The sequence below is a fragment of the Rasamsonia byssochlamydoides genome (assembly GCF_041956645.1).
Source record: "Rasamsonia byssochlamydoides strain NRRL 3658 unplaced genomic scaffold VTN77scaffold_25, whole genome shotgun sequence".
NCBI classification, from domain to species: Eukaryota; Fungi; Ascomycota; class Eurotiomycetes; order Eurotiales; family Trichocomaceae; genus Rasamsonia; species Rasamsonia byssochlamydoides.
Genome location: NW_027192408.1, coordinates 227,849 through 242,983, shown reverse-complemented (window position 1 = coordinate 242,983; position 15,135 = coordinate 227,849). Strand labels below are relative to the sequence as shown.

Here is a 15,135-nt window from a genome sequence, read left to right as displayed (position 1 = left end):
TATAATAAGACAATCATATTTAGCAGGTTCTTGTTTGTGGTACTTCGCAAGGCACCAACCAAATAAAACAGGACAAAAGGGAAAAAGAAAAAGGCTTAAGCGGTCTGGCGACGAGAGAAGAAGTAGTAATGCAGCAAGAAAGATAAGAACAAACGACCTTTCCAAAAGTTACGCCGGCGCTATGCCAAGGAAAAAACCCATACAGGAGCCTGACTGAAGACCATCGAGCCAAGAAAAAAATAATATAGAGGGAATCGACGTAAACAAAAGTACAGCAAGAGAGACATGGGACTTCCGTACTCGTAGTAGCTCGCACAGAATGACATAACAGTGATCGTTACAACTTGACACAGACCATTGCCTTCGCAGAAGGTGGAATTGTATCACAACCTGCAGCATTCATCCCAACTGATCGAAGTTCTTCCCCCCTGGTGGTTCAAATGCCTTCTCTTTTACCCGTGTAAGCAGCCCTCGCAGTGGCCGGGACGGATAGGAGTACCACCCGGCGGTCAAGCAGTTTTCCACGGCGGGAGCACCGTCGAACGGACAGAGTAGACAGGGGCAAGATTCTCATATCCACGTAAAGGTCTTTGGAGTGGATTTGCTTTTCATGTGCTTAAAGAAGCACAGAAGGAGGGGTCCATGCTCGAGCAGGCACGATTGAAGCAAGAGCAGGAGAATCCAGACAGTTACGTGGACTTTTTAGGATGTTGACTTTAATGCCATTGAGACTGACCCATAAAACCATCGCCGAGAGCTCCATCTTCGAGCGTCCGGATAAAGTCCCTATTCCGATGGCCTGCTCCTGCACGGCTCCCACGGCGTCTTGAATTTGTAGCAGGCTCGCCATAGCCATCTGGTGGAGGCGGATAATATGCGGGGCTGGGCTGCAATCGGATGGGTGCGTTGGGGTCGAGATGACTGGCAACACGCTGGATACTTGGTGGGATCCCACCTTGTTGCTGGTCTAAAGTCGACGCTCGTTGACGGCCGGCCCTTGTCGTCGCCTGCTGGTAAAGGCTTTGTGAAGGACCATACTGGGGCTGATGGATCATGCCCATCTGGTGACCATATCCTGGTGGCTGAGAAGGATAGGGTGGAGGCGCGCCCTGCTGGTGACCGGGATACATCCCGTTGTACACCGGCGGTTGATTGTGCGATGGAGCGTGGTACTGGCCCATCTGCATCGCGTATGCGGATTGGGCAGCGGACTGTGCCTGCGCCTGCGCCTGCGCTGCCTGCGCTGCCTGTGCTGCCTGTGCTGCTTGAGCCGCTTGTTGCGCTTGTGCAGCCCTCTGCTTGCTCGCTGCTTCTGCTTGTTGCTGTTGCTGTACTCCAGGTGCGGGAGTTTTGTTGAGATTCGTGTATTTCAAGTTCATGGGCGGTACAAACGGCCCGGTGAACTTTTGCTGCGTTATGAACGGATGGAGTTTGGCTTGCTGTGGTGACCACCGTTCGAGAGGATTGATTTGGAGAAGGCCGCGCACGAAGTCAATGAATGCGACTCGATTGTTCAGCTCTGCATTCGTTAGTGTAAGCCAATGGCTGGAGAAGAGCAGAGTAGTTCGAAACATACCTCTCTCAATTTCTGCTGGTTTCATGTTCTTCCTTGGCATCGCATAACCTTTGATGATCTCTTCCAATGTGTTCGCTTGGAAGTATTTCTTGCTCGGTTGCTCTTTGGTGTTATGTTCACGGGAATATTGCTCCATGCTCTTGAGCCGCCAGGTCTTTCTTCCGAACTCATCCTGAGTCTTCTCGAAAAATTCACCCGCCTGTTTCCCCATTTCCAACATCCACGCCGGCGGCATACCAAGCATCTCTGTGATGCGAGCCACCTGGTTATATTCAGAGGAACCAGGGAAGAGGGGCAGACCGAGAAAAAGTTCAACGACAATACATCCTAGCGACCACATGTCAATGGCGGAGGAATACCTGGGAAGGTCAGCACATGCCACGGTAAGGAGTACGGGAGGAACATACGGTAATCCCAGCAGAACCTCGGGAGAGCGGTAGAAGCGAGACTGGATGTAGGTATATACGGTCTGGCGTTCGTCACATGCGGACCCAAAGTCGATGATTTTGATAATGGGGCTCTCGAGGCTACACAAGAAAGGGCAATTATGTTAGCAAGAGGACAATAAGATAGCGGGAGAAATGTGTAACTCACTTCTTGAGCAATATATTTTCAGGCTTCAGGTCGCAATGTATCAGGCGAGCTTTGTTCAAAAGGCTTAGCCCGTTCAAAAGCTGCTGCGCAAAGACCCGAACCAGGGTCGTGCTCAATCCGCGGAATTGGTTCTGCTTGATGAGTTCGTATAGGTTGACACTCAGAAGTTCGAACACTAGACAAAGATGTTGTCGATGAATGAAGGTGTCCTTTAATCGAAGAAGATGATGATCGTCGTTCTTGTCGTACTTCGAATTGAGCTGTTGGGAGTCAGCAGATGACCAAGAGACGGAGACTGATGACGCCATACCAGGTCCAGTACAGAAACCTCCATCATGCTTTGGTTAAAGTACGCCGTCTTATTCTTGACCACTTTGACTGCCACGACCTCCTGGGTCTTCATATTCTGGCATTTCACTACTTGGCCAAAGGTCCCTTGCCCCAGGACATCCAGAATGAGGTACCTGTTTCTAGATAAGTTAACCACACAGGCCGTCGATTATCAAAAGCAAGTGGGAAAGGACTCACTTGTGGCCCCCTTCCTCGCTACCGAGGATATCGTTCACATAGAGGATGTAGTCACTGTCTTCATTATCGTAACCGTCGTTCTTGACCCCTTTGCTCGGTTTTGTCAAGACACGCCTCGGGTTGCGGGAGGATTCATATTTGAATGAGGGATTGCATATCCGGTAGGTGGCCGGAAGGTGAGTAGTCAGGGCTTGTAATGGCTGGACAGGGGATCAGTTCACATCCGATGAGCGTTCTTGTGAATAATGAATACTTACGCTGATAAAACCCCCTTCAGGGTTTGCCCGGCGGTAAGGAGGCTGTGCATTCAGCCTGGGTCGCAGTTCCTGTGTGGACTTTATCTTCATAAACTTTGGTATCGGTCCCCGACTCGAAGATTTGTTCTGATTGTTCTGCTGGCCTAGTCGCGGCGATTTTGCGTCCGGTCCAAATGCGGCATTGGCTTGGGAGCTAGCCGACGACGGAAAATATTGCTCTGGACTTAGATCCGCAGACTGAATGGGAGGAAGCCGTGAGACTCGCGAAGCTGTGATAACAAAAATGGGACCTGTCAGACATCATCCGGGAAGACAACCCGTGGGCTTAGAACTCACATGGTGGGGATTGATAAGCCTGTGAGGGCGATGAGTATGCGCTTGTTCTCGTCGGAGACTGTCGAGAACTGTTGGGCCCCGACTGAGGTACTGCGTATGAATTCTGCGACTTGGTGGGACTGGCATTATAGGGCAGCGTGGGCGACAAGATGTTCATGGGCGAATATCGACGCGCTGCAGAGGACTCCTCGTTCGGCATATATTGCGACGACGGTCGATTATGGTGAGTCAATCTCGTGGGGTACTTGGACCGATTATAGGGGTCCGCATCTTCCATGGGAGTGTCGGCATCGGTGGTGACATAATCTCGGCTATGTGGCGTCGCAGCTGGAGACGACGCCATGGAGACGGATTTCGAGTTCGGACCGAGAGAGGTTGCCTTTGTCGCTGCGGTCGGCGCCTGGTATGTCTCATACGTGTATCCCGCAGGCGGCTGGGCTTGTGGTGGTGGAGGTTGTCCGCCGTACTTGGGGGTCAGTTGAGAGGGATAAGACCCCGGATTGTTGTGACCCATGGAAGGGTCTCCATAGGACTGCCACTGCGAATCCATGTCTTGTCTCTCAAGTCACCCCAGCCTTCATTCGGACAACAGTTCAAAAGAGGATAGCAGAAGCCGCGATGAGAGCCCTCGGCTTTGTCGTGGTAGGGTGGTGCTGTGGACCTGTGGACGCTGGACACACAGCACGGGGGGGGGGGGGGGGGGGGAGGGGGGAGGTTCGCTGGTAGAATCACGGCGGGGGAGCTCTCGTCGAGGGCGGTGTCTGACGCAAGCGAGCAAGAGCGACGCGTGGAAAGAGGAATTGCTGCTAAAGAGAGACGCAGCGCTTCATCATCCAGAGCGTTGACGCTCGTTGCGTTGGCTCGACACGTTGGGCTGCGGGTGCACCAGGCTGGGTGAAAGAGATTCGCGAGTCGACGTTGTTGGGCGACGAGCCAATATCAATGAGGGCGGGAGCTGACAGACTTGACTAGTCAGCGTCTCGGCAGCAGGGCGCTGCCTTGCACTGCGCTCCAAGACGGTGCTCTGGGCGCAGGGATAATGGAATAGCGAAAAGCCGAAGAAAGCCTCCGGAGAAGTGGGAAAAGCTGGTGGCAGAAATCGTTGGAGAAGAATGAGCAAGCAAGTTGTGGGGGGAAGAGATGAGAGGGCGGTAGTGGTGGAAGGGAGGAGAGAGGACTGTAGTAAGGGCGATCTTGATTTGAGACTGGAACGGGTTGGGTGTTTGGGGGGACCTGGGACTGCCGCAGGGCTAGTGGACTGTCCCCTACTGCTGCATTTGAATTCTAAGACCACGAGAAGGAGTTTGAAAGATGCTATTTTAGGTTTTGATAATACGACAGTCGCATCAGTGCCTTCGAGATCTCGAGAGACCCTCTCGATCCCTGGTGGGGAGAGGGGTTTCTTCTTCCGTCTAGCTGATCTGGCCCAATGTGCCTGTCACTCATGCTCACAAGGAAAGCCGTGGAATGCCCCAAAAAATACGGAGTAGTAGAAGACGACAAGGACGAGATGTTAAGACCCGCCGACGGAGGAAATAATTGTGCTCTTGTCTACAGGTCTACACAGTTCACTGCCACACTTGGACTGGTCCGGCGTCTACAGCCGTTTGCAGGCGCACCAGACATGTCCGGGGGAGTACGTTTCCCAACAGCATCATTTGTTACTTTTTATGATTCGCAGAATTGAGGTTCTTCCTCATTGAGTTTTGTTGCCTGGCCACAGGGACTAATAGTGACGAGTCCTGGTAATGGGGATACCAACAAGACACAGCCCCAAAGGGCGGCCACACTGGCAACATGACGTTACGTGGCCGAGCATGATGACTCATCCAACTCGAAGGCGGTGAGGCTAGGCCGCCGCCTTCTTTCTGCCGGTTTCAATACTGCCGTCATCGCGTTTCCGAGATTCGCAGGACTGGAGGACTTGCTGGATAGAGAAACCGTATTTTCCAGCTATTTTTTTTACTTTGTTCGGCGTGATGTTTTGTACAGCTTTTTAGGGCAGCCATCGATGGGTTCGGGCAGCCTTCCTTCTCTTATTGCAAGTCCTCCTGGGTGTCAAAAGTGCTCATTTGCGCATTTGCCTCCGCCCTGGTGCAAGGCCCTATCAACCACTATCGGCAACCGCAGAGATATCAGATCGGCCTTGATCTCATCGAAGAATATTGAATCCTCCCCTATTGCGCGGAAAATATTTACCTGAATTCTTGGGGCCAATTCAACTTATGCACGATACTCAGGACGGTGGCGAGTTCCTGTGTCGCATGCGACGTTTGAGCTTACGTCCCACCCATCGAACCCGGATCACGCGCAACACATTTAGTTGATCATGGACGGATATCGTGTTGAGGACTCGCAGGCCGAGTCCATGTCTGTTACAAGCATGTCAGAGAAGGTGCCGAATGCTCCCGAAGTAGTGGAGGAACGTCACAGTACGGCCAGTGCGAACGGGACAATACGGGAGGACGAGGCAAGCCGGTTACGAGAACTCGAGGCCAGTATCCGTGATCAAGGTGATCTCGAGCGGGAACTTGGACGTCAGGTGCGACGACTTATCGAGATTTTTTTGATAGTGTTGATTCTAACAAGGCTGCAGGCTGATCAACTGCTCATGGAGCAGGAGGATGAGCGCGATAACAAGAGACTAGAGCGCACTATGAACGAGAAGAAGTATGACTCTGAGCTAATTTCATTATACGTATAGTGATGTTGACTATGGCTTAGAAAACTCGAGATGCAAGTAGTCAAGTTATACCAACGTCTCTCACAGCATGTCGGTCCCGCGCAGGGAGTCCGCATTGAGTCCGAGATTGCCAAGGCACAGTCCCGCATATCCGCCCTAGAAGTTGACTTAAAGGAGATCCAGCAGCGCATCGATGAACGTCATCAGAAGCGAGATGAGGTCCAAGCGACGTCGAGTGGGAGATTGCCGAATGAGTCGCGAAGAGACTATCTCATTCGGACAGGAAAGATCACCCCATTCTCTAAGATGAGTGCGGGACCAAAAGAAGGCCCTTTGGCAAGCCTACACGACGCCTTGATCGATGCTGAAGACGAGCGCGATGAGGCTGAAGCCCTTGAGGAAGCCAAACACAGAGCCGCCGTCTCCCACCGTGAACTTCGCCTTCCTGGCCTTGACTTCGGTGAACCAGGCGAAGAGAGCTCGGAAGAGGCTCTTGTATCTGAGCGTCCTCAGAAAAGAAGAAAACTACTATCTCGAAAAGCTACTGAGGAAGAAGATGACTCGGCCAGTTACGTCGAGAGTGAGAGAAGTGAAACACCATCCGCAGACGAAATTGAGTACACTCGTAGGGAACCCTCGAAGAAGCGGGCGTCTAAGAAAGCAATACCTACGAGCGAGGAAGAAGAAGTTGAGGATCTTCGCGGGTTGGATGATGGGAATGAAAATTTTTATCAGCGTCGACTCAAACGCTGGGTGCAACGTAGAGCGGCGGCCCGCAAGCGCGCCGCTAAGGTCAAAAGCGAGACCGCGGAAGACGACACGCATGAAGAGCATACGGATGCTCAGTCAGAGGAATGGTTCTTGCCACACCCAACAATTCCAGATGCCGAGTACGAGGGAGGCTTCCGGTTGCCCGGAGACATCCATCCAGTTCTTTTTGACTATCAGAAGACCGGGGTACAATGGCTCTGGGAGCTTTATCAACAACAAGTTGGAGGGATCATCGGAGATGAGATGGGGCTGGGAAAGACCATTCAAGTCATCTCGTTTTTGGCTGGCCTTCACCATAGTAGGAAGCTGACGAAGCCAGTCATTGTGGTGACCCCAGCAACCGTCATGAAGCAATGGGTCACCGAGTTCCATCGATGGTGGCCTCCCTTTCGTGTGTCCATTTTACACACCTCCGGCAGTGGTATGATGAATGTCAGGAGTGAAAGCAGCCGAGAAAGTGCACTGGCCTCTCAGATGTGGGATCCCACGCGGTCTTATGGCATCACCAAAGCCCAGAAGGCGGCAAAGAAAATCGTGAAACGGGTGGTCGAAGAAGGTCACGTCCTCGTAACCACTTATTCGGGTCTGCAAACTTATGCACCGGTTCTGATCCCAGTCGACTGGGGATGTGCCATTCTCGACGAAGGACACAAAATTCGTAACCCGAACACGGCGATCACCATCCACTGTAAGGAGCTTCGCACGCCGCATCGTCTGATTCTGTCGGGCACTCCTATGCAGAACAACCTGACGGAGCTGTGGTCATTGTTTGACTTTGTCTTTCCGATGCGCCTAGGGACGCTGGTCGATTTTCGAAACCAGTTTGAATTCCCCATTCGCCAAGGCGGTTACGCAAATGCGACCAACCTACAAGTGCAGACGGCTGCGAGATGTGCAGAGACCCTGAAGGACGCCATCAGTCCTTACCTGCTGCAGAGATTCAAAGTCGACGTTGCGGCGGATCTCCCCAAGAAAAGCGAGCAGGTGTTGTTCTGTAAGCTGACACCGCTCCAGAGGAAAGCCTACGAGGTCTTCCTCCATTCCGAGGAGATGGCGGCCATTTTCGCCGGGCGAAGACAGGTGCTCTATGGGGTTGACATTCTCCGCAAGATTTGCAACCATCCCGACCTGCAGAACCATAAGCTGCTATCATCGGAAGCCGGCTATGATTATGGGAGTCCTGAGAAATCGGGAAAGATGCAGGTCGTCAAGTCTCTCCTTGAATTGTGGAAGGACACGGGCCACAAGACTCTGTTATTCGCGCAGCATCGGATCATGCTCGACATTCTTGAGAAATTCGTCAAGTCCATGCCGGGGTTCAAGTATCGGAGGATGGATGGAGATACTCCTATCCAACACCGTCAAAACCTAGTTGACGAGTTCAACAATTCCCCCGATCTGCACGTGTTTTTGCTCACCACGAAGGTCGGAGGGCTTGGCGTCAATCTCACGGGAGCTGACCGGGTCATCATATACGATCCTGATTGGAATCCGTCGACCGATGTACAGGCCCGCGAAAGAGCATGGAGACTGGGTCAAAAACGCGATGTCAGCATCTACCGCCTCATGACGGCTGGTACCATCGAGGAGAAGATTTATCATAGACAAATCTTTAAACAATTCCTCACGAACAAAGTTCTCAAGGACCCCAAACAGCGACAGACCTTCGACATGAGCAACCTGCACGATCTCTTTTCCCTGGGGAACGACGGGCCGACAGAGACAAGTTCTCTCTTCAATGCGAAGGTAACTTATCAGGAAGCCGATCACACTAAGTCTGGTTCGAAAGGAAAAAGAACCCCGGCGCAGACAGTTCAAGACGACAAGGCGGAAATCAAGAATGTCGACGGAGTCGCGTCCGTGGAGCAGTACCAAGGCGATGAAGAAGAAACCAGCGAGGCCAACGCATCGGGGCCTCCCAAGTCGGAAGCTCGGCTGATGGAGAGCATCTTTGCCCGTTCAGGTGTCCATTCGGCTCTTGAGCACGACCAGATTGTGAATGGAAAACGTGGAGTGACAGCGGACCCCAAGATCATCGAAGCGGAAGCCAAGCGGGTGGCTGCGCAAGCTGCGGCTGAGCTGCGGAAAGCTGGTGAGGCTGCACGATCCGTTCCCATTGGGACACCGACCTGGACTGGGCAGTTTGGTATCGCCGGCAGACCAGAAGAACCTGCCCAGCCTGCAAGAGCGCGACGAGCCGGTGCTGGTCCATCTTCAGCGAGCATCCTGGCGAACCTTGCCAACCGTTCAGGTCAGGGTACGTCCCACTCTCGCGGTAGTCCGGCCCCCGCGAGTGGGCTGAATTTCATGACGATGATCCGCGACTTCATGCTCGCACACGGGGGGTCGGTGTATACGCAAATGCTCATCGACCACTTCAATCGGTTCTGCACGACTCCACAGCGGTCCGCCGAGTTCAAGGAGATGCTTAAGACGATCGCCGTGTTGGAGAAGGGGGGCCGAAATGGACGGGGGAGATGGTCGTTGAAGAAGGAGTATGCGAGACGGAAGTAACCAATCCGACGTCATCCTGTACGATTATCTTGTGCTTTATTTAGATGTGTACTCTACCACTCCGGATGTAAAATAGAGTTGATAGTGATACCCTATGGTTATGGTTATGAATGGCAAATCATGATTCAGATCATGTTCCATCTGTGTCACGGCTCGGTCCGAGGATTCAATTTAGATATAGTTATTATTACGTTATACCTGCTTAGGCTGTGCATGAGTGTAGGTAGTTACCTATATAATGGTGCATATTTAATCCCAAAGAAGCAGGTGATATTCAAGGTAATCTGCAGATATATTACCCTCTATGGAATCAAGTTGTCTCACCTGGAAGTCTGACAGAGACGCTAATTCCTTCGGCACGTACTGTACCTAACTAGACAACAATCAGGCAAGAATAAGAGTAACTGAGTGAGACAGATTAAACTACATTCCAGAAACAAAAAATTTTTCTTGATGAGATTCAGGGGTATAATTTTGGGCATTGATTGAAATTATTATCATTATTCGAGCTGAATAATCACGGAGTAGTAGTTATACTCCGTAGGTACCTACCTAATTACTACTACTCTGTAGGTAAATCGCAAGCACCTTCCTCCTGTGTATTTTAGTGTGTTTTTCTGGCTCACCCTATTGGCCAGTTACCTTACCGCCTACCTGATTAAGGCTCTTCTGCCGGAATTCTTGGCAGGCGGTGAGGATTCTAGCCATTCAGAAACGGTCTAAGACCAAGGCGCTAAAATACACAGATTATTATCAGCCAAGGGGATATATATAAATATCCTTATAAGGCGCAATGTCACCCGATATATTATATGTCGACATCGACGCGGTCGACTTCCTCGGCCGTCCAGCTCAGGCGCGCCGAGTTCTGCGCCATTTCCAGACCGGACACGGCGATGGACATATCGTCAAACGCGTTATCCGGAAACAACTGGATATCAGGGAACAACTGGAAGTCCGTGTTGGGGTTGACAGGAGGCTCAGTAAGATCGAAGGAATGGAATAATGGATCCGGTGCGGTGCGACTCACTCTAATAAACTAACAAAGTTCCAGTACAAAGGTCACAAAATGAAACTATTGCCTTACCACTACCCCGGGTTTTGTTTTAGTTTTAAGCGCGTCTTGCTTGGCGAATTATGAGTATAATTCTTTCTCAATTAACGGAGTTCGGACCGGGAGTAATATCGCCGGGCATTGTATTTGTGTCCACTGTACATACTGTCACAGCAACTCAATCAAATTGCAATCGGCGTGGGGGAAATTGAAAAAGAGAATTAACTAATTCAACGGTGAGACCGTGAGAGCCGACTTGACAGTCTTGCCTTGGCAAATAAATGGCCGGTTAGTTTTGTATTGAACTGCCACTGGCCTAGTCGATCAGTTGCTGCGCCTGCGAATGTCTTACTCTCATCTCAGTTCTTCCTTTTTTTTTTCTTCATATCTTTTTTAATGACTTGAAAAGCTGAGAGTCGAGTTCGGCTTCGCTCCGCTCCGCTCCGCAGAACAGAAAAATAATATTAATGCCCGGTGGGGGGTGGGAAAATGATCGTCTTGCAGTTTCGCCCCATGGGCCATGTGGACTCGTGGCTATTGATTGAAATCAGGCCTCATAAGGCAGTTCCAATTCAGTGTGTTTGCTTGGCAGGATGGCCAGGACAGCAATTTACTGTCTGTATCTACGGAGTACAGTAGGTATATTATGTCAGCCAGGCACGGAGTATGTACCTGATATAATTTCAGAATATTTGAGAACATTCCAGTCACGTTTTTTTTTTGCTTATCGCCACCTCAATAATAATAGCAATAGTAATACTGCAGGCCTTTTTATCCAGGTATACAGTATACCTTGTTCCTTGGGTACGGGAGTAGTTGTTCCTTGGCTACAAAACTCGTGGCCAGTTCCGGCTTTCTACAGGCGGTTATCCGTTCTCAGTTTCCCGAATCTGCCGGTTGATCTCCACTCAGAGTCCAGGGGTGGATCTCAACGTGCCCATCGCCATCCATCCCCAGGAATGAAAGTGGGCTTGACAAGCTTGTTTATTTGGGATGATTAACGTCATAAGCGAGGATCAAACTATCAACGTCACCAGGGCTGTGTATCAATTGGGTAGTTTAGTGGCATAGTGCTGACTGGGGTTGTCGATCTTACGTGGAGTCCGAGTCAGAGTTCCTTCGTTCCTGACTTTGGTTCTGTAACAAGTCCAACAGAAAGCTCCTTTTTGAGCTGAGCCGTTTGGGGCAGTGAGCTGGAGATTGATTGATATAAATTCTACTTGATATCCTCCTCGTCGAAGGGATTCTTGTCAAGCAGAACAACCAGATCTCAAGATCTCCACGCTCGTTACTCACAAGCTACTCTGTACAAAACAACACTCGTTTAAGAACATTTGTTTCAATTCAATCTTATCAACCACCACCATGCTCTTCACCAAGATCGTCTGCTCCCTGGCCGCTCTGGCTACCGCGGCCACTGCCTCTGGCCTCCAGGCTCGCCAGAACAAGAACTTCTACCTCAAGACCACCGACGCGAGGGTCCCCACGCACAACGGCCTCTACGTCGAGTCCTACCACACCGGTGCTGGCCTCAGTGATGCCGTCCTCACCCCGGCTCCCACCTCGGCGGCCCCGTTCTTCATGAACGGCACAAACCTCGAGTTCGATGGCGGCTCGAACTTCCCGTGGGGAGTCTTCCTGGCGGGTGCCACCAACTACGCTGGTGAGTAACGTTAGCATAGTATCGCGGCCAATATTGACCTGTCTTCTAGCCTGGGAACCCGTCACCATCGATGCTGGCTATGGAACCTCTGGTTTCGCCATCAACGGCTCGTACCTGACTTGGAACAACGCTCAGTTCGGTGGATGGCTTGGTAGGTCACAGCTCTAATTTGTCAGTGTTTGTCCTCACACTAACTGGAATTCCATCTAGTTTGCGACTGGTACCACAACGCCCCTCAGCTTTTCTGGGCCGTCGCCGACTACCGCAACTTCGGCTACCCCTCCACCTGCAGCCTGGTCAACCTCCAGGTCGAGCCCGCTGCCCTTTAAATGTTTGGTCGTGTTGAAGACGCAAGTGTATGAGAGGGCTGGCGGAGGACAACAGCTAATAGTAGGAGTGGCAGGAAAGTACGGAGTAGTGTATGTGAGGGAGCCTGTATAGAGTATTGTCAATATAGATCACATGTGTAATTACTGGGAATAATACTTAATATTGGCTGGTGGTCACTCTGCGGTTCAAGTAATTGGAGAGTTTGATGTCGATGAAATAAAGCCTGCTCTGTTAATGTCTATCGAATAAAAGTAGTCGAGGCCAGTCACTGCTGACGCGTCTTTGGCAGTTTGATATGTCGTCATAGCAGTAATGAAAAAAAAAAAAGAAATGTGGGCAAAAAGGAAATAGGCATAAAAGAGCTCACACCCCACTGCAAGTTTCTCAGTTGAGGTGCTACGAAAACCCCTGGCTCTCCTGTAAATTTACAGGCAGGGATTTTACTGACGACTCCGCGTCTCGAACCCGGGACCCCCAGCTGACAAGTCGAAAGGGGACAGGTCAGGTGTGTACACACTGACCTAGGGGCACCGGGTTCTGTTGACATGTGAACTGTTGTTGTGACAGTTATGTTGCTATGCAGGTACATACCTAGGCAGGTACGCAGCCTTCAGCAGATGTGATATCATTATACCTCGGAACCATAAACCACGGAAAGAAACGGGAAAGGAGCCGCGGTTCTCCTGCTTCTGGTAGAAGACGTCAGAAGGAAGAGCTGAGAGACGACGTTCATCTCACGACTGTCCATCATAGTAGATGATTATGAACTCCTCATACTCCGCACTTTCTCTGATCTTAGAGATCCTGCTAGACAACATTCCAACAGATCGGCCAAAAATAGTTCGCTTAGCTGATCTGTTGTCTGAGACTTGCAGAGGAAGGTGGCGAATCAGAGTGGGCAAGATGGGCCCTAACAACGAGTCGGCCAATCACATGACTCATTGCCAATCCGCGTCGACGCCAACAGAATCGATCATTCCATGACGGGCTTAGAAGATTCTCTAAAAAAAGTCGGTTGAGGGTTCCGGCGTCTGTTGATGGCGGGGACCATGACTCTCGTCACTGCGATCTGGACGAGGCTTTTCCCTCCTGAGGAACCTCGCTGGCACGTCTGGCCACTCTACGGAGTACTCCGCTCACTCATATCTTCCATCGTTTTCTGACACCTGCAGTCGTTTTCAGTTCTCTCGTTCTGCCCTCGTTTGACATTCACTCGCTTAGTTGCGTATTCGACTTGGTGCGTGTTGACCGATCGTGGGTGTGGAAGAGACAAAGGCCACACGCACGCACCCAGAGCTGCTGACCTGCCTAACCTCCCTCCCTTTCATCGTCTAGCCGACTTCACAACGCCCTCTATCACTAAGTTAGGCGTTTCTGACGCATTGGCCCTGTTTGAATCCATCCGCTATACCAATCCTTACAGTCGGGTTGTGTTGGAGGATATCGTCTGGCAATCGATACTGAATTCAGGCCTATCCCTTGAGTCGACGGTCGGCCCTTGAGCGGGGCGATTGACTTTTATCCTCTCTTGTATTTTCTTTCCAACTTCATAGTCTGCAATATACTCCGCCAAAATGCGTTCGTTTACGTTATTGAGCCTGCTCTGTACGTTGCTCGTGTTGGCTACCCTGACGACGGCATGGCAATGGCCAGACGCAGTGAACGGGGAGGATAACAGACTCGAAAAGCGAGCAGGTACGTTTTATCGGTAGCCTGCTTGAATGAATGTTATATTTACAATTTTCTTCACTAGCTGCCTCGTCTACAACCCAGGCCTCCGAAACTAGCACCTCAGCTTCTTCCACCGAATCAGGATCGTCAACCACGGCCGCAGCAGCATCATCGACCACGCAGTCGGGGTCGTCCACCACAGAATCAGGGTCATCGGCTACGCAGACAGGATCGACGACCACAGAGAAAGGGAAGACATCTAAGGGCACGAAGACCACCGCCGCCGCCTCTTCTACGTCGATCTTTGTCGACCCTCGTCTTCCACCAGGCGGAATCTCCATGATCACGCCAGCCACAACTACCACCACTTACTACAAGATCGGCAACTATGTGACCTTCGCATGGAACTACACCTCGCTGTCCGTGACGCCGTCTGCGATCGACGTCATTGCGTCCTGCAGCTTGAACAGTGCCACTTACACCCTCACCAGCAACATGAGCGTTGCGCCGACGGGGGCCGTGACCTGGGATACCAACAAGTACCAGGCCACCGCGACGGTGCCTCTTCTGACGGCATCCTACACCTTGATTATCTACGAGGCAGGGACGAATCCTTCTGACGTCGCCAGTGCCGGACACCTGGGTGCGAGCAACTTCATCTTTGGCATGTATCTGCCACAGCCGTACACACCACTGAATGGTGAGTCTCATCCTATACACTACAAATAACGTGGGAAATGGCTAACAAGCCGGAAAATAGAATACGTCTGCGCCACCTGCAACGCCGCCATGTCGGACACAGAGCGCCAAGCACTGGGCTTCGTCTTGACGATGGTGACCATCACCGTTCTCTCATTCACCTGGTTCGCCGGAGGATTCGGCGTGTTTTCATCATAATCATCAGCTATCAGCTACCTAGGTACCTAGGTATCTAACCTAGAGACGACCTACCTACCTTTATCTTCCTCACCTTATCTACCTATCTACCTACATACCTATCCAATATCCATCCACCATCGATCGATTGATCGATCTACTCGATCCATCTGCTTTTTTTACCCACTCACCCTCGTCGCTTGCATCCTAGGTCTGGTCTTTTCCACTACCTAGGTACCTACTTACCTACCTACTAAATTGACATAAAAAGAAAACTCATCT

At 51.2% G+C, this 15,135-nt stretch overlaps 4 protein-coding genes across 4 annotated transcripts; 2 read left to right on the top strand and 2 right to left on the bottom strand.

Moving 5' to 3' along the window:
- Positions 1 to 716: 716 nt before the first annotated feature.
- VTN77DRAFT_3600 (uncharacterized protein) lies at positions 717 to 3,841 on the bottom strand (the record flags this gene model as incomplete). The annotated part of the gene is made up of 8 exons (XM_069419567.1): positions 717 to 1,519; positions 1,577 to 1,935; positions 1,984 to 2,103; positions 2,171 to 2,430; positions 2,481 to 2,640; positions 2,699 to 2,898; positions 2,956 to 3,224; positions 3,292 to 3,841. The coding sequence occupies 8 exons, from the start codon at positions 3,839 to 3,841 to the stop codon at positions 717 to 719; spliced, it is 2,721 nt and encodes a 906-aa protein (XP_069278391.1).
- Positions 3,842 to 5,620: 1,779 nt separating this feature from the next.
- On the top strand, positions 5,621 to 9,259 carry VTN77DRAFT_3599 (uncharacterized protein; the record flags this gene model as incomplete). Its single annotated transcript, XM_069419564.1, has 3 exons — positions 5,621 to 5,833; positions 5,888 to 5,961; positions 6,016 to 9,259. 3 exons carry the CDS (start codon positions 5,621 to 5,623, stop codon positions 9,257 to 9,259), a joined length of 3,531 nt encoding a protein of 1,176 aa, XP_069278390.1.
- Positions 9,260 to 10,067: 808 nt separating this feature from the next.
- Positions 10,068 to 10,477, bottom strand: VTN77DRAFT_3598 (uncharacterized protein; the record flags this gene model as incomplete). The annotated part of the gene is made up of 2 exons (XM_069419563.1): positions 10,068 to 10,290; positions 10,434 to 10,477. The coding sequence occupies 2 exons, from the start codon at positions 10,475 to 10,477 to the stop codon at positions 10,068 to 10,070; spliced, it is 267 nt and encodes an 88-aa protein (XP_069278389.1).
- Positions 10,478 to 13,880: 3,403 nt separating this feature from the next.
- Positions 13,881 to 14,874, top strand: VTN77DRAFT_3597 (uncharacterized protein; the record flags this gene model as incomplete). The annotated part of the gene is made up of 3 exons (XM_069419562.1): positions 13,881 to 14,001; positions 14,060 to 14,677; positions 14,738 to 14,874. 3 exons carry the CDS (start codon positions 13,881 to 13,883, stop codon positions 14,872 to 14,874), a joined length of 876 nt encoding a protein of 291 aa, XP_069278388.1.
- Between the last annotated feature and the right edge of the window lie 261 nt (positions 14,875 to 15,135).